The 23,232-nt window shown below is 38.3% G+C and overlaps 1 protein-coding gene across 1 annotated transcript; it reads left to right on the top strand.

Annotated features, from left to right (window-relative positions):
* Window positions 1–998: 998 nt before the first annotated feature.
* LOC117488801 (discoidin domain-containing receptor 2-like) lies at window positions 999–21,685 on the top strand. The gene is made up of 17 exons (XM_034137912.1): window positions 999–1,080; window positions 3,671–3,776; window positions 4,948–5,050; window positions 5,928–6,165; window positions 8,504–8,651; window positions 9,922–10,024; window positions 10,676–10,859; window positions 12,488–12,728; window positions 13,505–13,570; window positions 14,432–14,568; window positions 15,448–15,658; window positions 16,563–16,780; window positions 17,023–17,150; window positions 17,775–17,993; window positions 18,883–19,117; window positions 20,190–20,339; window positions 21,012–21,685. The coding sequence occupies exons 2-17, from the start codon at window positions 3,692–3,694 to the stop codon at window positions 21,144–21,146; spliced, it is 2,601 nt and encodes an 866-aa protein (XP_033993803.1). The 5' UTR covers window positions 999–1,080; window positions 3,671–3,691; the 3' UTR covers window positions 21,147–21,685.
* Window positions 21,686–23,232: the final 1,547 nt, after the last annotated feature.

The following is a 23,232-nucleotide window of genomic DNA, read 5'->3' as shown; positions in this document are numbered from 1 at the left end:
GTTGTGATGAGGTGCTGATCTGGCAGCAGAACTCCCGTATGTGCATAGATTTGATTTTGATCTGTTTATTTTGAGAAGGCCTGGGGCCTACAACTGATAATAAATAAAATCCTGTTTCAACAGCCACTACACTTTACCTCCAGTGATTCCAACGATCTTCTTTTACAAAGTAAAAGTTTGTTTTGAATTAGCTTCCAAGATTGAACATTTAGCTAATTTTCCGTTATGAAACAAAGGTTAACGGATTATATCTGACATTGAATGGCAGAAGGCATGGCTTTGTCCCTATGTTGTTATTCTAAATTAAAATGGTGCCCACAGATAAAAACGTCCATTTTATTTCACAGTGAACCTGAAACGCTAACACATTACTTATTCTATCCAATTTTGGAAAAATGGAAATATATAGGCCTACATTTGAAAGAACAGCACATTTTGGGTGTGCATCCAATCAAGGATTAGTACTAGAAAAAAACATATAAGGGCATAATAGAATACATAATGTGCTTTTCCTGCTAAACTATTCTGATCCGCATGTTGATTTATGATAACCAGACAAAAGCTTCTGCCTAAACTCATGCTATTATAGCTGCTGTTTCCATTTAACTTTGAATCCTAGCTGTGACTCAGCTTGTTTTTATGCAGCGCAAGATTTATTTTCTCTTTCTCCATAACTAATTAGCAGGTTCCCTTGTTCAGTCAAATGAACTCCACTCTGTTTTTGTCAGTAGCTGCTGTAGAAGCTGCCAGACTCTGCTGCTCACAGCTTCCTCCGAGGGCCATAATTGAAACCATTTGTGGATCAGGTGGAATTCTGGGACTTTGGCCTCACCTCAAAATCCAAAAGCGTGTTATTTTCTCTGTTTCTTTCCTACCGCCAGTCAGGCTGTTACATCAGCCTCCGTTTCCTCTTCCCCTCTCTCTCTCTCTCTCTCTCTCCCTCTCTGTCTTTTCCATTCCCAGAAGGTCCATGGAAGACGAGGTCAGCGCCTCGCAGTGCTGAATGCATTAAGTCTCAGTAGATGTGGAATATCCCTAAAGACAGATGGTTTCCTAATAACAAGCGGAGAACTTGCGAAAGTAAGTCAATTCCATATTTTTCTCATAATGGCTATTAAATCCAGTGTCCACGTTGACTCTGATGGAAGTTTGTGTCAGTTCAGCTCAGTATAGAGGGAATATCAGGAAAACACATTGTATGGGTTTAAAATAGGCTTAAATACAAAAAAAGTAAACATAACAGTAGATGAGGCGCAACATTTTGTCAGTTTTATTGTAATATAAACCTAAAAATAAACAGAAAAAAGATTTTCCAGAAGACAGCGATCATCATGTCAGCTCTCCAAAAATGGAAATGCTACTAAAATATTATTCCAGACATAGGTTTCTCACTTATTATATGCTATACTCTAACATTCTTTACACACAGAACCACACTGTCCCCCCAAATATTTGGCAAACCCACCATGTGAAAGACTGTAGGGGCCGTTGTTGTAGAGTATACCGAGTGTGTCAGAGGCGTAAGTCACTGAGGCCTTCACACTCACAGGACTTTTACAAGGTAAATAAAATACATTTACTGCGGCTGGAGAGAGCAAGACTCCGGGTTACAAGGAGGGCTGTGTCTGCATTTACCACTGTGGGTTCTAGGGCTGCTTAACTCTATAAAACGATCAGACTTTCCTGAAATGTGACTGTTATATTACTACAAATGCTTTATCCTGTTTTTACTCTTTATTATTAGTGTATTTTAATAGTATTTTAGCACAGATTTAAAAGTATGCTTATCCTACATTCCAGTATATGGTATTGTATCCATGATATGTTCCTATTTTGTTATTATCCATTTATTTCATGGAATTATCTTAGTTTTGCTTTTCCCTTAGGTGAGATAACATTTTACGAGTGATGAAGAGCACTCTTGCCAAGATAACAAAATAACATCTTGTTTTTCACAGACCGATAATTGTGCAATGCAAGAAAACCATCTAAAAAATAAAAAATAAATGAGTATCATATAATCACATTTAGATTATTACATTCTTGAGGGTAATTATAATAGTTGTATTGATATATCTGGGCTAAATAAATACAATTTGTCTGTTACAGTAATGAAGACTATAAACACTTATATATATATATATATATATATATATATATATATATATATATATATATATATAACGTGAGATCAGCTGCTTTATGCTTTTATGCTTTTTGATTGACATGTTTTCTGGTCTAATTAACTTTGTTTAAGTTATGAACATAACCTCAATTTCACAAATTGTTCTTCATATAGTTGTGCATCATTTTTGGTGCAGCTCTCCAGTTCTTGGGCATGTGCAAGAGTATAAAGTGGTGCAGGGATGAGTCCTAATCCTGCAAATCAGTTCCTCGTTTTACCACTTTTGGGTTCCCTTATCTCAAAGTCGATGGCTGTTTTGAATGAGGTTTTGCCTGAAATAGGCTTTGTTGTAACTCAAGCTTACAAGAGTGTTCACGTTTTTTACTACGACATAAATGTGTCAGTAAATACCCCACTAGTGAATGCCTGAAGCTTCGATTTGTCTATGTGGCTAAATACTGTAAGCCCACTAAACGCCATAAAGCTGAAGATTAGCCACCTTTAGTTTAGCGGTGGTGACGTTAAGTCATGCAGCCTTGATGTAGGTGTTTATAGCCTAGGGTTAGCTTTCAATTCTGGCAAAAGTTTGGCTTCAACTTCTATAAAAGCAGAGGTGAGAAAAGTGCTCTTGTACTTAAGTAAAAGTAGAAGTACCAGAGTGTAGGAATACTCTGTTACAAGTAAAAGTCCTGCATTCAAATGTTACTCAAGTAAAAGTAAAAAAGTATTAGAATCTAAATATACTTAAAGAACCAAAAGTAAAAGTAGTCATTGTGCAGATTGGTCCATTTCAGAATAATATATATGATATGTTTTATAATTATTGATCATTAAAGTGTTCTCAAAGCTGGTAAAGGTGCAGCTAGTTTGATTGACTTTGTATACTGCAGGGTAGCTTGTGAATTTACTCCAGGTGGAACTAAAGTCTGATTTAAGTGTTATATTTCACATTATGAATCCAGTCTGTAAAGTAACTAAAGGTATTAAATATATGTACTGGAGCACACAGAAGCATAACAAGCTACTGTTTACAACATGCTACTGTGAACAAAATACTCAACTTAAGTACATTACTTGAGTAAATCTACTTAGTTACTTCCCAATTCTAAATAAAAGTGATGATATTTTGTGGAGATAATCCTGCCGAACAAAACATTTGTCTGCCTAAAATCTCATTCTCTGAAATACTCCAAATCAAATGATTTAAAGATTGAGGTAGCTCTTGCAATGCTAACTTCCAGGTCAGTGTACGAAAAAACGTCATCACTGAACCACTCAATTGGCAAATGGAACAACACCTGCCCTTATATAGCCTTTAGTGTTACCTATGCTAATAATAAACACTTGACCACGCCTCCAAATTATTTTTTGGCACATCTGGATAAAACCAGATTAGGAAGGTTAAGAATGTTTTAGAAGACATTTAAGAGAAGGTATTCATAGCACAGGATTTTCTGCTGCGATTCTAATGACGTGATATACCAAATCCTAAATATTTTCTTACGTTGAATTTCATTGATGTTTATAGTTTTATACAACTTTCAGGTGTGCAGTTCCTGAGACGAAATGAAGGTCATGAAGGTTGAACAGATCTCTCATCATGTCGTCTTTATCCTGCTGGCTGCCGCTGTGCAATGTCAAGTCAACCCAGGTATAGTAGAAATGTTTACTCTACATCCATGTTATAGGGGTTAAAGTCTGCTAAAAAGGAAATGTTGAGTTTATTTGCCTTATGATACATTTGTAATGTCGGATTGAAGCAATCGGTGTTAAAATATATATCGCTCAAAGACCCTCCTCATATTTCTGAGGGATAAGAATGTTGACTAGTAGGCCATTTTTAGGTGGGTGGGCTTAGAATGTAGTGTGCGTGTGTGTGCACATGCGCGTGGGTGTGTGTGTGTGTGTGTGTGTGTGTGTGTGTGTGTGTGTGTGTGTGTGTGTGTGTGTGTGTGTGTGTGTGTGTGTGTGTGTGTGTGTGCATGTGCGTGTGCGTGTGAGTGTGGGTGGGTGGGTGTGGGTGTGTGGTTTACCTAATGGTCAGACAGCAAATATGGTCAGAACAGGCAGACCTTTCACAAGCAGGGGGCATTCATGGAAAAAGAAAGTAAGAGAAATTGTAGGTGACACACACACACACACACACACACACACACACACACACACACACACACACACACACACACACACACACACCTTTACTCTCTTTCTCAAACGCACACACATGCACTCATTGGACTTTCCCACTTTGAATATGTTTACAGTAAAAGGCTTATTTGTTCTCCCACTCTCTTATAAAGTCAGGCGTTCGGTGCGGGAAGATGAATAAAACACAGCCGAGTGTTAATAAGCAGGTAGAGATGGAAAGAATAAACAGTCACACTCTGGTAGATGCAATAAGCAGATGTACGCTACAGTCACTAAATCATCTTAACCCTGTGATGTAGCATCAGTTCATGCCAAAATTACTTTTAATGTGTAAATGCTAATGCCCAGCAGATGCAAATGCTTTTAAACCCCAAAATATCTCTCACGCGACGTGGTAAAGATTATGAAAAAGGATGAAAAATGAGCTCAGAGGCCACTCCCGTCTCATTCTGCTTAGACTGGCACATACACAGTGATGCCTCTGTTTGGCTTGAGAGGCCTTACAGGGCTGCAGAAAGTGGAGGAGGGGGGTGTCCAATTTACACTCCTCATGTCCTGCAAATACACAGAATTATTTTATTTTTTTAAATAATGATGTTACAGGTCTCACATCCACAAACATATATTGATTTTGTGGGCAGAGTGTGTATCAGCGATGCTTTTTGTGTTCGCAGAAATGTGTCGATATCCCCTCGGTATGACCGGTGGGCAGATTCAGGACGAGGACATCTCTGCGTCCAGCCATTGGTCGGAGTCCACTGCTGCCAGATTCGGCAGGCACGTTCGATTTCTATTCTTAAAACTTAATTTCCTTTGCTGTGGGCAATACTTTGTTAATCATTATATTTTATTTGTATGGCTCCTTTCATACAGGTGAGTGCTGTTTCAAGAGCTCTCACAGATGACTGAGAAGCCAAAAAATGATTATTTGAGGATACTTCAAACGAGACAATAGATTAAAAAGAAATGTTATGAATTACAATAAAGAATATAATAGTATTAATGGTTATAAAGCACTGTGAAATCAAAACAATATTGATAAATAACAATCAAATACAATAAGGTTGAACAAATGATGTGCAATTAAATGTGTACTTTCATAAAAATAATAACTTCAACTATTACAACAATTATTTAAACAATTATCAAATACACAAGATAGGTAACTAGCTAATTAGCTAGTTACCTATCTTGTGTATTTTACCTATAATATTTTTACAATAATTTAAGTTTTAAGATCCTTTAAGCAAATCTCTTATGCAAAGTTCACAACACAATCTCACCTCGAGGTCCATTAAGAAGCTATTCAAGAGATATCTTCTTTTGTTTACAGCAGATTGATTTTGCTTACAGTCATTTAACGAACCTTAAGGTAAGATTGTTGGGTCAACAGCTGTTTCTAAGGTCAAATATAGCTCTGCCTCATGTGAAGATTTAATGAACTGGCACCATTTTGAATAATTATAGTGTTTACACAACCTGCTGTTGTCCTGCAGCAAAAAAAGATCATGTAGTATTTATGCATAGCAGATACATTTAATCACTCTCAATTTCCTTCTTCCTCCTTCAACATAACTTTCTCTTTTTTATCTTCCTCTATCATTTAATGTGTTTGCCCTTCTGTCACTCTGTCTTATTTCCCACCCCTCTTTAGAGTTGATTTAGATAACGGAGACGGGGACGGGGCCTGGTGTCCTGACATCATGTCAGAGCCGGACGGCCTCACAGAGTACCTCCAGGTGGACCTGCGTTCGCTGCACTTCATCACGCTGGTGGGCACCCAAGGTCGCCACGCCGACGGCATGGGTAATGAGTTCGCCCAGAGATACAGGATCAAGTACAGCCGCGACGGCAGCAACTGGGTTGGCTGGCATGATAGGAAGGGGAGGCAGGTGAGCATGTGCAGATATCACTGTCTGTCAGTGTTTCTCATTCAAGACACGCTTATATAATTTGATTCAGCCCATTAGGAGGGCCTGAGAGACTCTGCTGGCATTGTTTATGACAGTATTATATGTGACATTTTAAATAGATAGCTAATATGAATCTGTAATATTGTATAAATAATCATGGACTCATCTTGTGTCTTAATTAAACCTTGACAAACATGTTTATCTAAATGCCAGTTATTGAAGTTTAGGCAATGGTGAAATTAACATTTGCTTGAGTTAAAGGTATATGTAGCATTTCTCCACAAAAAAAGTCAAAACTACTTTAAATATGTTACATATTTTGTTGGGTTGTAAACTTACTTATATTATAGCCTAGTCATTTTAATCAAGGTCAACTGCCAGAATCTGTCCTAAATTTGACTTTTAATAGATAAAGTTATAACATGTTGTTCATTTTTATATATTTTAACCGGATAGATGAATTTACCCAACAATAAGTACATTTTTCGATTAGTACTTTAGTCAATTAGCCTTTTCCATGAGGTGATTTAACATGTAATTGAGTACTATATATATATATAATATATATATAGAAAATAAAGGATCTGATCTGAATACTCCCTTTGTCACTGGTGAGAGATGAAAAGCAGATATTGTCAGTTCTGGTTAAGGTTCTTGAACGCCTAGTGAGTGAACAGGTAAAGGAGTTTTTATGTAACAATGACATCCTGTCTAAACATCAGTCAGGTTTCAGAAAGCAACATAGCACCATCACTGCCACAATGAAAGTGGTGAATGACATTACAAGTATTTTAGATAAAAAGCAGAGTTGTGCAGCTCTATTTATTGACCTTTCCAAAGCGTTTGATACCGTCGATCATCGCATCTTAAAGCAGAGGCTACTCAGTATTGGCTTATCCAGCCATGCAGTGGGGTGGTTTGTGAACTACCTCTCTGAAAGGTCCCAATGTGTTCACTTTGATGGGCTGTCTTCTGAGTGGTTGAACATTGCAAATGGTGTTCCTCAAGGTTCTGTTTTAGGTCCACTTTTATTCTCCATCTACATCAATAGTTTAGGTGAAAATGTGGATGAAGCTACTTTGCATTTTTATGCGGATGACACCGTGATGTACTGTGCAGGTCCCTCCATTAAGGAGGCGGTTGTTAAATTACAGGCTGTTTTTAACATTATTCAGACTCAGCTCTCTGAACTAAAGCTTCTTTTAAATGTTGAGAAAACCAAGGTAATGCTCTTTTCTAAAGCTAAAAAGACTCCAGAGACTGCTTTGGATATTGTGACTATGCAAGGACAAGTACTCCAAGTGGTTGCCTGTTACAAATACCTTGGTATCTGGCTTGATGATTGTCTTACTTTTAAACTTCAGGTCACTAATCTGTTTAAAAAGCTGAGTGTTAGACTAGGTTTCTTTTTCAGAAACAAGTCCTGTTTCTCTTTTGAAGCCAGGAAAAGGCTAGTCACTGTGACCTTTTTACCTGTGCTAGACTATGGTGATTTGATCTATATGAATGCACCTGCCCATTGCCTGGAAAGGTTAGATGCCACCTATCACAGTGCTCTGAGATTTGTTACTAACTGTAAAGCACTTACTCATCACTGTACCCTGTATGCCAAGGCAGGTCTGCCTTCACTTACTGGTCGGAGGCTCAGTCATTGGTACATATTCATATATAAAGCCATGCTGGGTAAACTACCGACTTATATATGCTCTTTGATCTCACGGAGAGTGGCAAGTAGCTATTGCCTGAGATCCCAGGATGTGTTTTTATTACATGTGCCAAGTGCTAGGACTGTTTTAGGTACTAGAGCTTTTATGTGCGCTGCTCCTCTGGCTTGGAACACCATGCAAAAAATATTGAAACTGAGCATTTTGATTCCCTTGCATCGTTTTAAAGCACGGCTGGATGAAATGTTATTGGATACCTGTAAATGTAAATAGGTTGCTAATGTATACCCCTGTAATTATGTTGTGATGTCCTTTTGTTTTCTGTTTGTTTTTATATGTGTAACTAATGTACCGCAGGTCTCCCTTGAAAAAGAGATCGTTGATCTCAATGGGATTTTTTAACCTGGTTAAATAAAGGCTACAAACAAACAAACAAGATAACGTCTTTATTGTAGCAGAAAGTAGCAGAGTTCATGGGAATATGAAGAAATGAAGAGACCGAGGAAATAGCCAAAGCGCTGGCATGAGAGAGATAAAGGAAACCAATTTCTTTACTGATTTGTTAAGGTTTCACAAACAATTGGAAAATAGAGTACTTTATATGCTGAATCTGTTCTCTCAGTCCCTCATATTTGTGCAATCTGCGTCTACAGGTCATCGAGGGGAACAGGAATGCGTACGACGTGGTGCTGAAGGACCTGGAGCCGCCCATCATAGCGCGTTACGTCCGCTTCATGCCTGTGACTGACCACTCCATGATAGTGTGCATGAGAGTGGAGCTTTACGGCTGCCAATGGCTGGGTTAGTCATCATGTCCATTATACACAGTGTGAAAACATCGCCTAGTCCAAGGGTCAGCAACATTTACTATTAAAACAGCAAATCAACATACATGTCTAGAGCCGTTAAACATAATTAAGCCCTATAATAAAAGGAGGCTATTATTCCTAATGCACAAGGTGCAGGAAACTGAATTGAGCTCTCAGCAGATATGGCGAGAAGCTGTCTTTCAGCAAATGCTACTGTACGTGCCTTTTAATTAAATGTCTTTCAATATTTATTTGTATTTTTTTGTCATTTGCTATTTTATTGCTGAAAATCAGGATACAGCGTTGGCTTGGAAAGCAAACAAATCTGGCCATGCACAAAGAATCTATTTTCTTTCAAGCCTTGTTTTAGAATGACAAAAAACATAGCTAGCTTATCAAGGCAAACTCCACTGCTATTAATATTTCAAATTAAAGGGTAACTGCTGGGTTATAGATGTACATAGGCTATGATGCAAATGTTGGTCCCCTCAAATGTTTAAACCCTTTTCTGTGTGTAAGCTACACATTTTAACAATTGGAGGATACAAGAATGACGTTAGGCCTAAATAAAGGATTCATTCAAAAATAAATGTTTTTCAAAATAATTGTATTCATTTTAATGTAAATGATCTGTCAAATCCACAATCCAATGGATTATATCCTTTAGAGTGGTGCAGGAATGAGTCCTAAAACCCAAAAATCAGTTAGCATTTGACCACTTCTTGTTCCCTCAAGATTTTTTTTAACGTGTATTTAGTTAGATTCCTCAAAAAGGATCTATGATAAACACAACCTTAAGACTTTTTCATGTTTTGTTCTACAACATAAAATACATCAGTTAATACCCCACTGGTGAATGTCAAAAGCTTGGCAACAGTGGTTGCAAACAAGGGGCTAAATGAGACAACTGAACGTCATCACGCTGAACATTAGCCGCCCGTTAGCCGCCCGCTAGCCGCCTGTTAGCCGCCCGTTAGCTTAGCAGTGGTGATGTACAGCCGTTAGCTTTTAACTTCTGATGCTTTAAAATTCACAAAGTTGGGTTAATATGTAGAGATTAACTTGCTGAAGAAAGCCTGTAAATATCTTACACGTTTTACCTTGTTTTCTGCAATATTCCAATGTAAAGATTCCATCGTTTTTTGTCGAGGGAGCCTTTGCTATGCTAACCTCTGTGTCGGCCTTCAGAAATATGTCATAACTGCACCACTCTATAAGCATTCAGTGAATTAATATCTGACCTCTGACCTGCCCCCCTGTAGATGGCCTGATGTCTTACACCATTCCAGAGGGACACCAAATGATCTACAGAGGCCTGGATGTCTACTTCAATGACTCTGTGTATGACGGAGCATCAGCTGAAAGGTCGGCCTTATGTTGGTCATCCACATAATTTTATCATCTGATATAGAGGTTTTTGATTTTTAAGGTTTTATTTATTCGCACAATAAAACAAAGAAGCAGGACACATCAACAGAAGGAAAGAAGTTGTCCAGAAGAGATAAAAAACAGTATTATAATCAAAAACCAAATTCTGATACCACTAATCATTAAATATCCGAGTACTTCTGGTGCTGCTCGAGTAGCAGCATGGTACAGCCATTACTATTCAATGCCAAGTGTTTTTTTGTTTTTTTTGTTCCTTTGTTTGAAGTACTTTTTGAACTACATGAGACAACAGTGTAAATACCTATCTTTAATTTATTTGTGAGCATGGATGGCACACTTGCTCTTTTTGCACTTTTACTTATTGGATTTGTAGTTATTTTAATTTGTTTTATCAACACAATCTTGAGTTATTTATATAAAAAATGTTAGTTTTACTCTAATAATTGTATTTGCCTCTTTTTCTGCATTTTGCCCTTTGCTGTAACACTGTAAATGTCCTGTAGTGGGACGGACAAAAGGATTTCTGATTCTGATTCATGAATTAAAGGATCTCTGGACTCCTCAATGAATAGAATTCTCAATCCATGTGTTTTCACTCTTCATATTCTCCCCCTCTCCCTCTGGCAGACTGACAAAGGGCCTGGGCCAGCTGACAGATGGCACCTGGGGACTGGATGATTTTCTGCACAGCCACATATACGGCATGTGGCCGGGGTATGACTACTTGGGCTGGAACAACAAGAGCCTCCCCAAAGGATACGTGGAGATGATCTTTGAGTTCGACCGCGTCCGAAACTTCACTTCCATGAAGGTGAGGAGGAGTCGTTGTAGGGGACAGTAAACTGTTTCATAGTGAAAAAGTGGAATAACTTTAAAAATGCTGAGCCAGCAACATTCTGTGCTTGGAAAGCACCCATCTCCTGTAGCTGCTGTAGATTTTATTGAGACGTAAAATGTATAAAATCATGTAAAATAGCCCTGCAGTATGAAAATTATATTTTCAGTTTAATTGGACTATTTATCATGGGTACGTGCTGTGGTAGAGATCAGATTGCATTGGCTACATGCAGAAACATTCTGATATATTTCTCTGATATTACCCCACCATTTTAACGACAAATCAATCAATACAATTTAATTCAATATAACCCAATATCACAAACATTTGTCACAGGGCTTTACAATACCATACTACACCCTATAAGACCCATGCAGTGTACAAGAAAAAACTCCTAAAAAAACACAATTAACTGGGAAAAAAAGGGAAGTGGATCTCAGTGAGATTTAAAAAGATAATACATTTACAACATAGACAGCCCAAATGTTAGAATAGATCATGTGTATACGTTAAAAAAGAAGATGGATCCAGGTGGATTTCAACAATCTTCTCTTACCCAGCTGCTGAATGATGAATCCCACTAAACATTACCTATATGGAAATGGACTTATACCCAAGGACAGTTCATCATGTAGATTCTGGGGCTGGGGATCCAACCATTTGATTGGGAGACACCCATTACCCCTTGAGCAACAACCACCACAATGGATCATAATGTGCAAAGGCAATGTGGCATGTAAAAAGTAAGTAAAGGGATAGGTACAGTACGGTGGCCGACAGGTGCAAACGCGCTACAACGGCCCAAAACACGTCCATTAGGAGAAACGTGTTGCAGCATCAGAAACGATAACAAATACGCATACAAATGAAGAAACTTGACAACACAAGCACAGCATTTGGAAAACATTCAACAAGCAAAAAATAAATACACTGCAAGAAGCTCAAAACACAACGGAAACGGGACACTAAAAAATGGTGCTCAAGGCTGGGACCGGAGCGATTGTTGACGTTTGGGGAACATAGAGTTAGCCAACTATCACTGGACACTTTTATCTGCTTATTTTAACAATGTTATCCAAGACTCCATATGATATTACTAGGTAAGAAAGCTTTCAGCAGATCTGCAATAATATCAGACTTACAGAAAATGCTGCGCATGTTTCGTCAAGTTGGTGAATAATATCCGATCTGCATTACCGCTAATTTATTACACTTACACATTCAAATATACATCTGTGTCACTAATATAGCTTAGCTGAAAATACAGAAACACAAGCTCGTCACTGCAGCATGGCTTCATACTGTCGTCTAGGTCTAATAACTTCAACCTTTTACATATTATAGTTGGCATTGCACATGAACATACAGTATCATAAAAGTACAGGTTAATGAAATAAAACAAATTACAAAAGTGCTTTAAAGTCTTCAAGTCTTGTTGAATATGAAAATATGTCCTATGTATAAAGTCTAAGGTTTGAATGTTGTTGCAAAAAATTGCTAATTCCCTTGTAAGTTTTATCATCATAATATTTGCAGGATACATCTCTTAGTACTCTGATCTTGCTTGGTTTAAACTACATATCCCGCCTCCACCCCCCCAGGTCCACTGTAATAACATGTTCAGCCGAGGGGTGAGGATGTTCCGTCAGGCCACCTGCTACTTCCGCTCGGGATCGGACTGGGAGTCTGACCCGGTGACCTTCAGGCCCGAGTTGGACCGCATAAGCCAAGGCGCCCGTTTCATCACCGTTCCCCTCGGCGACCGCACAGCCAGCGCCATCAAATGCCGTTTCCACTTCAGCGACGGGTGGATGCTGTTGAGTGAGGTGGCCTTCCAGTCAGGTGAGATGGGAAGTCCTGTTTTTAATAGTATTACCATTTTTTTTATACAGCAAATCAGTTTGTTTTGGACAGAAGGAGACCTCTGGGGATGATTCGCCTTTTGGTTAAAATCTCCTGCATGTCTGGATCTTACGTTATCAGAGAAAAAACTGGACAAACATTAGTGGTAATCTTGTTCGCAGCCATGGGACATCCCTTATATGCAGAGCAGCATCGGAGAAACAAAAATGTGTATTTGAAACTGCTGTTTATATTACTTTTGCCATTTTTAATCAGCAAATCTGTTTGTTTTGGAGAGGAAGAGACTTCTGGGTATAATTCAGCTCTTGATTAAAATCTCATGTACATCTATATCTTATATCTTATTAGACAAAAAGCTGAACAAACATTAGCGACAACTTGGCTCGCAGCCCATGGGACATCCTTTATATGCAGAGCAGGATTGGCGAAACACTGATTTTTATGTGCAACTGCTTTTTTCATTATTTCCCCCCGTTTTAATTAGTCGGTCTGTTTGTTTTTGAAAGCAGGAGATCTCTGGGGGTAATTCGGCTTATGGTAAAAACCTCCTAAATGATAAACAATAAAGAAATCCTAAACTGAAGCTGACTTCCATGACAGCATTGGACACAACAAAGCCTTATATTTTGTTATTGTTTGGATTGAGAGACCCCAAGTGGCCCAATATGACATGTTGTGCTTTTACCTGCCAGCATGTTTACTGCACCATTCCTCTTCTCTAACCTTGCTACCCCTTCTCTTTCTTTCTCTCTCAGGCTCTGCCGTGTACAACACATCTCTGACTCCTCGCAAACATGGACACCCCACAAACCTACTGCCAGGTCAGAAACTAAACCCTTTAGGATTTGTTTTCCTTATTTTGGTGAAGTGACTTTCAGGCAGGGGAGAGAAATGTTGGCAGGAGGGAGTGGAGGCTGGTTTGATATACGGATGCTAGGAAGTGATGGAGTGGTAAACAAAACACAGGTCCAGTATAATCTTCAGTCACCTACAAATATAATTAAAAAAAAGATATGAATGTAGAATAAAGTCAAGCTGGGATTGGTGTCATACATAATGCTATGAAATAAAGTGATTTATTTCAGTCTAAAAGTGTGGGTTAGTTTCCAAGTTGAACTAAAATGTTCTCTGGTCAAACAGTGCCCCCTGCTGATAGTATCTGAAATTATCTTTTTTTGCCATTGTTATTATTATTTTTTTACATTAAAAGACAAATAATAAAACAACAGAAAACAAATGTAACAACAGTGCTAAAATAAATGATTGAATACTAAATACACTGACTGACAAAACATTTGATAAAAAAGAATATATACTCATAATGTTAAGGTAATACTAATATTGAATTAAATAAATGTAACAAAAAAAAACTATAGTAAATACAATTATAATAATAATAATAATAATAATAATAATAATAATAATAATAATAAATGTAAAGGTTATTTTCCCTCGCTGTTCAATGCTTCAGACATACCCTTATTTTCCATAAAATCCATAGAAGGCTCCCAGATCAAATTAAAGTCTTCCCATATCTAAGTAATTTTCTTTTAAGAGAGGCAGGAAGACATCTGACGGAAATAGATGTCACTTCTCTTTCTGTATCTTCAACGAAACATAAAGCAGATTATGCAATGATAATGTAATTTGTGTTGGATAACTCAACCTCCTCTGGCTGTTAGGAGAGAATCCGTTTCATAAAGTGGACGACAGCAACACCAGGATCCTGATTGGCTGCCTGGTAGCTATTATAGCAATCTTATTGGCTATCATCGTCATCATCCTGTGGAGGCAGGTCTGGCAAAAGATGCTTGAGAAGGTGAGGAGTATTTTATTTATTCATTCCATTAGTTTGAGACCAAACAGATCAATAAGAGGTCTAGGTTGTGTTTTTATTGTTTTTATAAGACAGCTTTATGAGCTGGAATTGACTGCAGTCACATGGAAGTCGATTTCAAGCAGGCGGACAATGCCATCAGCAGCCTATGGTGTATTGGTATTAAATAACCTTTCTTAGAGTCTTAGGTGGTGATGTGGAGACAAAAGCATAAGATATTTCTGTATTTATGCATCACACTCATCATCCCATACTTTCAATTATGGATTCGACACAAATTCCACAACAATATATCAACAATATGTCTATATATATTTCTTTATTTGCAGGTTGAATTGTTGTTATTTTCTACCTCACTAGCTTTGGTTCTTGCACACATAGTTCTGCCATAGTTCCATCAGTTCCTTTAAATCCTTAAATGTTTGTGAATTTGAGGGGAAAGAAAAATATATTGTTATTAAAATTTGGGAAAATACATACAAATAAGCCTGGGTCATTCAAAGTGATTTAAATTGCTGGAAATTGGATTTATTTTATACTATTATCAAATGTACTTGATATTAGTAAATAGACTAGGTTCTGCTGTCTGCATTATGTCTTCGCTCCTGCCTCAAGAAGTCACATGTGGGCATTATTAATCGAAGTTGAAAGACATGGGTTCAGCAGCAGAAAACAAGAGAGAAAGCAAACGTTAGCAATGCAATGTTGTCCTTAAAAAGTCCTTGATTATGATGCTTTAAAAGGTTAGGAACCCTTTGAGTTACAATAAATGCTTATCTCCAAGAATGTCCTCTTTTTTTAACAAGTCGGACATCCAATACCGATTTCCCATTACAACAAACCTCCACTTTCTCTCCACAGGCCTCCCGTCGCTTGCTGGACCATGAACTCACCGCTCGCCTGGCGGTGCAGACGCAGGCTTTCTCCTCCCTCCACTCCTCTCTGACCAGCGATAGCGGCTCCACCTCCAACTCCACCTACGAGAGCATCTTCCCCCTCTGCTCCGACTACCAGGAGCCTTCCCGCCTCATCCGGAAACTCCCCGAGTTCGCTCAGTCCACGGAACATCTCGGTAAGATCGAGCACAATGCGTAAATACGGGAAGACTGGGGATGATTGCAACACCTTTTTGCATTTCTCTCTGTTACTCAGAAAATATTCGATCTAACTGAATCATTGTTTTATATATCAAACGTACATATCTCTTGTAGTTAGCCATACCATTTAAAGATGATTCCATATATCGTTCACAATATATTAGAACGGAAAGAAGTCAGATCTGGCAACTGACCCCAACCCTGGGACAGTTGCAATACACAGCACGGATGGTGTAACACTTTTAGCATTTTTCTCCATTACTCAGATTCTAATATGTCTAGACCAACCAAATGTTTATATATTAAATTATTTATATATAGTTACTGATACCAATTAAAGACGACATACTGTATCATTCACAATTTATATTTGAAAAGAAGAAAAAGGCAGATGTTGCAAGTGACCCCAAATCTGGGACAGTTGCAACACACATCAGGGTTGGTTGCAACAGTTTTTGCAAATAACCAATACTATTTTCAGATGACATATCGTCCATAATATACATTTGAAAGAAAATAAAGTGAGATGTTGCAACTGACCACAACCCTGGGACAGTTGCATCACTTTTTTCCTTTCTCTCAGAGACTATTTAGTCTAGACCAAACAAATGTTTATATAAAAAACTAACATATGTCTACCCATACCATTTAATGATAACATATTATCCAAAATAGATATTTCGAAGGAAAAAAGCGAGTCAAATCAGGGATGGTTGCAACACTTTTTGCGTTTCTCTCCGTTACTACTACTACTAAAATAGTCTAGAGCAACCACATTTTTATATAATAGTCTTCAAGATGTTTGCTAATTACCTATACCATTTAAAGAAGACATATCTGTGTGCTGTAGTGTGTGTGTTTGTGTGTGCACCTCATCAGGACCCAGCATCTCCCCCAGAGCCCTTGCATCCAGCGGGTTGGACGGAGCCCCCCACTATGCGGAGGCGGACATCATCAGCCTCCAGGAGTCTGCAGACTGCTACTCCATCACGGCCGTCAACATGAATCTCTTCTCTGGAACCGATTCCTCTATGAGAGAGTTCCCCCGACACAAGCTCACCTTCAAGGAGAAACTGGGAGAGGGCCAGTTTGGAGAAGTAATGTTGTTGCTTTAATGTTTGTTGGCATTGATTTGGATGTTTAAATATATAAAATTCATCAGAATATTCCTCCTGAAGTTATGATGATGTATCTTTAAAGCTCTCATTTTAAAGATAGTGTGGTAAAAGCATGAGAATAGAGTACATGCTGACAAATGGCCAACGTTAAGTGGTATTAAACTCATGGTTCTGAGTGGTGCCAAGTGGGTGATGGACTAACAAAGTGCTTTTTAAAACAGGTGCACTTGTGTGAGGCCGAGGGCATGCAGGACTTTCTGGATGAGGATTTGTCCATAGAGGGAACCAACGAATCCCCTCTGCTGGTCGCTGTGAAAACACTGCGGGAAGATGCCAACAAGAATGCAAGGTAAAAGGTTCATCTTTTTTGGTTAAATTAAAAAATATCGTCTCCAGCTGGTTGTTATTTTTCAGTCAAAGGTCACTGTTACGATTCACATTACTTCTACCTTCGATAGTATTGAAAGTACCGAACATATCAAAACAAACAGATCTACAGTGAGTGTTTCAACCTTAGGATGAACTTAGTAAACAACATTATTTGTCCAGTAACCTGGAATATTTATATTTGGAGATTTGTTTGGGTAAGGGAAGGTCTTGTAACAATATTTCCTTATTAATACAAAATTACATTTACATTTGCCATGAAAGAAAAATTACAAAAATGTTTGTGTGTGTCAACTATAGTTCTTGGAGAAACAGAAAATTGGAATCGGCAGACATAAAAAAAAACTTAACAAAATATAGATATAAGGATGTGTAGGCCTTAAAGGTAAGGAACATATTTAAGAATATTAATAATGAATGTTAATTACCACAAACACTTTTCTTTCCTTTTCTTTCCTTTTTTCCCCTTTCTCCCCTTGTGTTGAAATAAATGTACAAGTGTCGTATCAGGGTTAAAATGATGTTATTGTGACAACCTTAGTCAATGAAGCAGTAAATGACAACAGTTTACCCCGCTGTGCTGCAGGAACGACTTCCTGAAGGAGATCCGGATCATGTCCCGCCTCAGGGATCCCAACATCGTGCGTCTGCTGGCGGTGTGTGTGGACACCGACCCGCTGTGTATGATCACAGAGTACATGGAGAACGGAGACCTGAACCAGTTCCTCTGCATGCTGCGACTGAAGGAGGCCGCTGGTGGAGACAAGGCAGAGCCGGAGGAAGAGGAGGGGGAGAGTATGGTCAGGTGGGCTCATACACTAACAATACATTATCATTTACTGTACACCTGACCTCTTGTTAGCAGAGAATTCTCAGCTTCACAGTTTCCTTATTTTCTCTTTTATTTGTAACTGAACTCTTTTAATACCCTTGATTCATAATTGCATTTAAATTGTATTTTTAAACTGCAAATATGTTTCACATTCCTAAAAATGTAATCTATTTAGTCAACTAACAGGCAGGCTGTCATTGATGCGTTTTGCACCCTGGGCCGTTGTTTTAATATTCCGCGGAAGTATACGCTGTGACGTAATAACTATTTTTCTTTCTTTTTTTTCGAGGAAAGGGGGGGGGGGGGGGATCAGAGGGCCTAGGTATAAAAGTCACGGCTCGCCACTGTTATTGATGAATGATGAAAGGTTACTTATTAATGTTCTAAAATTGTTTTGGTCCCTGTCAGTCACGGGCCCTTAGATTTGTCCTAACTTTTCACCCCCTTATGGCGCCCCTGCCAACTTGCACTGGTCTAAAAAATAGTCCTGTTGTTTTATTAAGTCCTTTTTTAATATCGGAAAATATCTTACAATATCTGTACACTATTAACAACTAAAACTGCTTTAGACCTTTTTATGCAGTATTAACAGTTATAAGTTTAGAAGCAATGTTAAAATAATAGTAATAAAATATTCCTTTTTCTTTTAAAGCCCAACATTCATTTTAACACAAACATACTGTAGCAAAAGATGTTCCCCATTTGAATTACCATGCAATTATGAATGTAGCCAAAATGTAATCTTACTGTTGCAAAATATAGTTAAACTTTAAGTTAAATTACATGCTACTCCCCAACGTTGAACACTACTGTATGTTTACCATATTCTCAACTGTGTTCTGTTTCTGTGTTGCCTCTGCAGCTACAGTAAACTCATCGCCATGGCTGTGCAGATTGCGTCCGGTATGAAGTACCTGTCCTCTCTCAACTTTGTACACCGTGATCTGGCGACCCGTAACTGCCTGGTGGGGAAGAACTACACCATAAAGATCGCTGACTTTGGCATGAGCAGGAACCTGTACAGAGGGGACTACTACAGGATCCAGGGCCGCGCCGTGCTGCCCATCCGCTGGATGTCCTGGGAGAGCATCCTGCTGGTGAGCCCTGCACCTGAGGAAGAGAAAAAAGCAGTCCTGTTGGTCCAGTTGGATTTTAAGACTTGTAAAATGGTTGTTCATTGGCTTTTACTATATACATCTTAAATTGGACTACAGTCAAACTACAGGATTCAAGGTATTGAATATAGAGCGTTGCAGTGAGGACGTATGTTTGTAGGCTGATCTGAAAGTTAGCATTGCAAGGGCTCAATCAACACAAATCAATTGGATTTTTCCATTGAATTTTTGAATTTTGCAGAAAATACTATATGTGGAAAACATGTTTATGATACTTAACATGTTTTTTTCAGCCGGGTAATACAACATATTAATATCACATTTATGATTTTTGAAGCGTAAATGCAATCGGCAGAAGTAAAAGCTACCGGTAGGCTATAAACACACTAAAACATGGTCGCATGGATCTGCAAGACCACCGCTAAGCTAAAGGCCTCTTGTTAGCAGGTTTTTTTGACAAATAGAATTTGGGAAATTCACAAGTGATTACATATGTATTATCCACAAATCGTGTACATCTCTTTATCTTGTGTTAACAACAGATCTTATGTTAGGCATCTAACCTTACAGTATTTGCCAAAAAAGAGACAAATTACACAAGAACAAACTAAAAGATGAATTAACAAAGATCATTATTGTTTTTCTCCCCTCATTTTCTTTAAAGTAAACATTGCAACACAATCATTATGGTGAATAATTTTGGCAACAATAATTGTGTAGGGAAAATCTGATATTTTGGCAGCCTTACACATTGAAAAATGCAATACAAACAATGTATATAGATCTTTTTTTTACATTTTATTTCATCTTTAATTGGACATTTGACTTATAATTACTTATATTATATTTTAATCTTTTAATCTCACTTATTTTATTTCTGTCAGTTTGAACTAAAGGACAATAAAATATAAATAAAGGTAAACAAGGCTTCCCTGAGAACCTGAGTATAAATCCAGATGTTGTGATTGCTCATTATATAGCTGCTGTGATCATTATTACAAACCAGCTTCCACATGAAGACTATGCTCATTGTTTTTGCTGTCTGTTCTCTCAGGGGAAGTTCACCATGGCCAGTGACGTGTGGGCCTTCGGTGTGACTCTGTGGGAGATCCTGACTCTGTGTAAGAAGCAGCCGTACTCCCAGCTCTCTGACGAGCAGGTCATCGAGAACACAGGAGAGTTCTTCAGGGACCAGGGCAAGCAGGTGAGCAGGGCGGCATTTCAGTTACACTTCCTCCAGAGAACAATCTGTTATAGTCTCGGTTCTCTTTGCACCGTGGTCCTGCCTGACGCCCACGATAATATTATTTGGCCGCAACTGGGATATTCTTGACTTTGTTTTTTATATGTGTTAACATTAATATTTTTGTCATTTGGATTATCTATGTGGTTTTCTTATTATCTTTATTTGTATCTACACACGCAACACATAACTCACGTTTGTCAGTCCTGGGAGAGGGATCAAAGCAAAAATACAATCTGATCACACTGAAAATGCTCTGTTTTGGAACATATATGTTCCCCTACTGAATACAAAAGCATGGGCCTACAAAACAGTAAAGTTTAAATGAAATGTGCTCCTCTTACAAGAAACACAACACATCTTAATAAATCTGTTTTTATTTTTTAAATGTTATGTAACATTGTAATCCTGCTAGCAATCGTCATTCTTTTTTAATTAACAAGTAATCTGAATGTGTCTTTTTTTATGTAACTGTAAGAGAATACAGTTTTGTATCCTAAATCTTAATCCTGTTACATGTATTCCATTCCTCTCCAAGCCTGGTGAAATCTATAAAAAATGTTTACGTTAATCACCCGTAATGTCCCCCATTAATCATTAATCCTACTGTCACATTATGTCTCATGCTCCCAGGTGTACCTGCCGAAGCCTCTGTGTTGTCCGGACAGAGTTTACAATGATCTGATGCTGAGCTGCTGGAGGAGGAACGCCAAGCAGAGGCCGAGCTTCCAGGACATCCACAATCAGCTGATGGAGAGCCTGGCGTAGCAAATGCAACACATCATCCCCCCGCCATGCACTGTCCCTGCAGTCTGGATTTATTTGGAATTACTTTCGTCTCGTAAAAAGCGCATCAAATGTTGTCCATCTTTTTTTAAACTAGTTAGCCACAATGGCGCTGTAAATAACAAGATAAGAGAACAAGCTATTAACTTGAACAAAGCTTTATATTGTAGATATCATATATATTAGCACTATTCACTCCTTTGTGTATTTATTTTAATTCCTTTTTATTTTCTATTTCTATTTATAGAGTACTCCTCCGTAATCCTATAGATTTTATTTTGATTCTTTTTCTAATCTAATTCTATTGCACATTTATTAGAGGATGTCAATACAGGTGGGATTTTGATGAATGTTTATATTTATGCTTTGTAATTTGAAGGTGAACAAATGACATTATAATTATGGTAATATTGTTTTTACTCCGCAGCTGTTCAGACATGTTTTATAAACATGTTAAAGACTTTAGCAGAAAGTGTATATTTCTTTGAATAGTAGCAAAGAGTAAACCAAAGTCAAACCAAAGAGTCTTTTAATAAAGAAAATAAATCTTTACTTATATGTGTATCAGTTTCCTTGTTGTTTATATTACATACTTTAGTAGGCTACATTTACTGTTGTTCTTTACTAGACTTAAGTATTGCCATTATGTGCTTTTTCTACTTTTAATGGTTTAGTTACTAGTTACTTCACATTTAGATTATTCTTACTAAACTACTAACTATAAAGTAACTAATTATATATTATCACATTTAAAGGTCCCCTATTATACTGTTTTACATCAATATATTATAGGTCTCATGCAGGGGCGTCGCCTGGACCTGAAAACATTCGGGGCTTAGCCCACAGTGGCGGCGGCACTACAGTGGCATTTTTTACTGCAACACTCCCCACACACACACTGTTACAATGAAGGCTCGATAATCAGCTCACGGCATATAGGCAGGGGTAAAGTGGTATTTTTTATGAATGGGGGGCGGACCTCACCTCCTCTACGGGGGTCCGGGGGGATGCTCCCCCGGGAAGATTTTTTTTTAAATATTGAAGTTAAATGCATCAATCTGGTGCACTTTGAGAGCAAAATGAAGAGATCTATGGATACCTCTCTCAACACCCATATGAAGCAGAACTGTAAACAGATGTACTTTTTCTTTATGGATATTTTACTAATCACTCCCCTTTTAAACTCTATTCTTGTTTTACTGCCATATAGTATTTCATAACTGTTTTTCCTTTATTCTCTTATTTTTTGTATAACTATAATGATCATATGAAGGTGTGCCGCGGAAATAATCTTTTGAATAATTTGTGACCAAACCGTTTGAGACCCACTGAGATAACTTAGACTAAAGTTAACTATCTAAACACTCAGAGAGTCCTTTAGCTCACCTGAGTCTCTCAGTCTGAGAGGAGAGGACTCTCCTCCAGCTTGTTGTGGAACAAACAGCTGTTAGTGCAACTAGCTAACCAGATGCTAACAGCACCGGTCCCTCCCTCCCCCTCTCTCCCTCTCTCTCTATCACACTAAATGCGCTATTGCCACACACAGAGCCGAGCTTGAATGACACAAGCACACGTTTATTTCTATGCAACTCTCTGATTGGTCTGGTGTCATGCCTCTGTTGCATTCACTGAACACGGGAAATTACAGTGCTGCTGTCCTCTCGTGTCATGATGAGGTTCACGTAAAGCACGGTTAATGTATTATATTATTGAGGGAGAATTGTCCGGGGCTACAGAAAAAACATTCGGGACTAAAGCCCCGGATGCCCAGGCCAGGCGACGCCACTGGTCTCATGTATACAAAACATGTCTCTGAAGTGTTTGTCTGAAATACCAAACAGATCATTGCAGCATGGATAATCCCCTCTGTTTCAGCCCTGTTTCAAAAGTGCTGATTCTCTGGGTGTTTCTCAATGTCGAGTACGCTTGCTTGGTAGCACATGTCTTCCGAGTCACTTGCTTCAGAAGCGAGGCAAGAATACTTCCTGGCATTCAGAAAACGAAGAGTGGAACAGGCGAGCAAGTGTGCAGGTGTGCGTCATATGAGAGGCCCCGCCTTACATTTTCC

The sequence above is a fragment of the Trematomus bernacchii genome, unplaced genomic scaffold (genome assembly GCF_902827165.1).
Source record: "Trematomus bernacchii unplaced genomic scaffold, fTreBer1.1, whole genome shotgun sequence".
NCBI classification, from domain to species: domain Eukaryota; kingdom Metazoa; phylum Chordata; class Actinopteri; order Perciformes; family Nototheniidae; genus Trematomus; species Trematomus bernacchii.
Note: the sequence above shows the minus strand (reverse complement) of the source record. Positions and strands in the feature narration are given on the sequence as shown.

What these genes read in the sequence shown, in the direction of transcription:
- LOC117488801 (XM_034137912.1), top strand. Translation starts at nt 3,692, where the DNA reads ATGAAGGTCATGAAGGTTGAACAGATCTCTCATCATGTCGTCTTTATC. An exon ending in TTACGGCTGCCAATGGCTGG is followed by an intron (nt 8,652 to 9,921) that starts GTTAGTCATCAT and finishes GCCCCCCTGTAG; the next exon opens with ATGGCCTGATGTCTTACACC. An exon ending in TCAGGGACCAGGGCAAGCAG is followed by an intron (nt 20,340 to 21,011) that starts GTGAGCAGGGCG and finishes TCATGCTCCCAG; the next exon opens with GTGTACCTGCCGAAGCCTCT.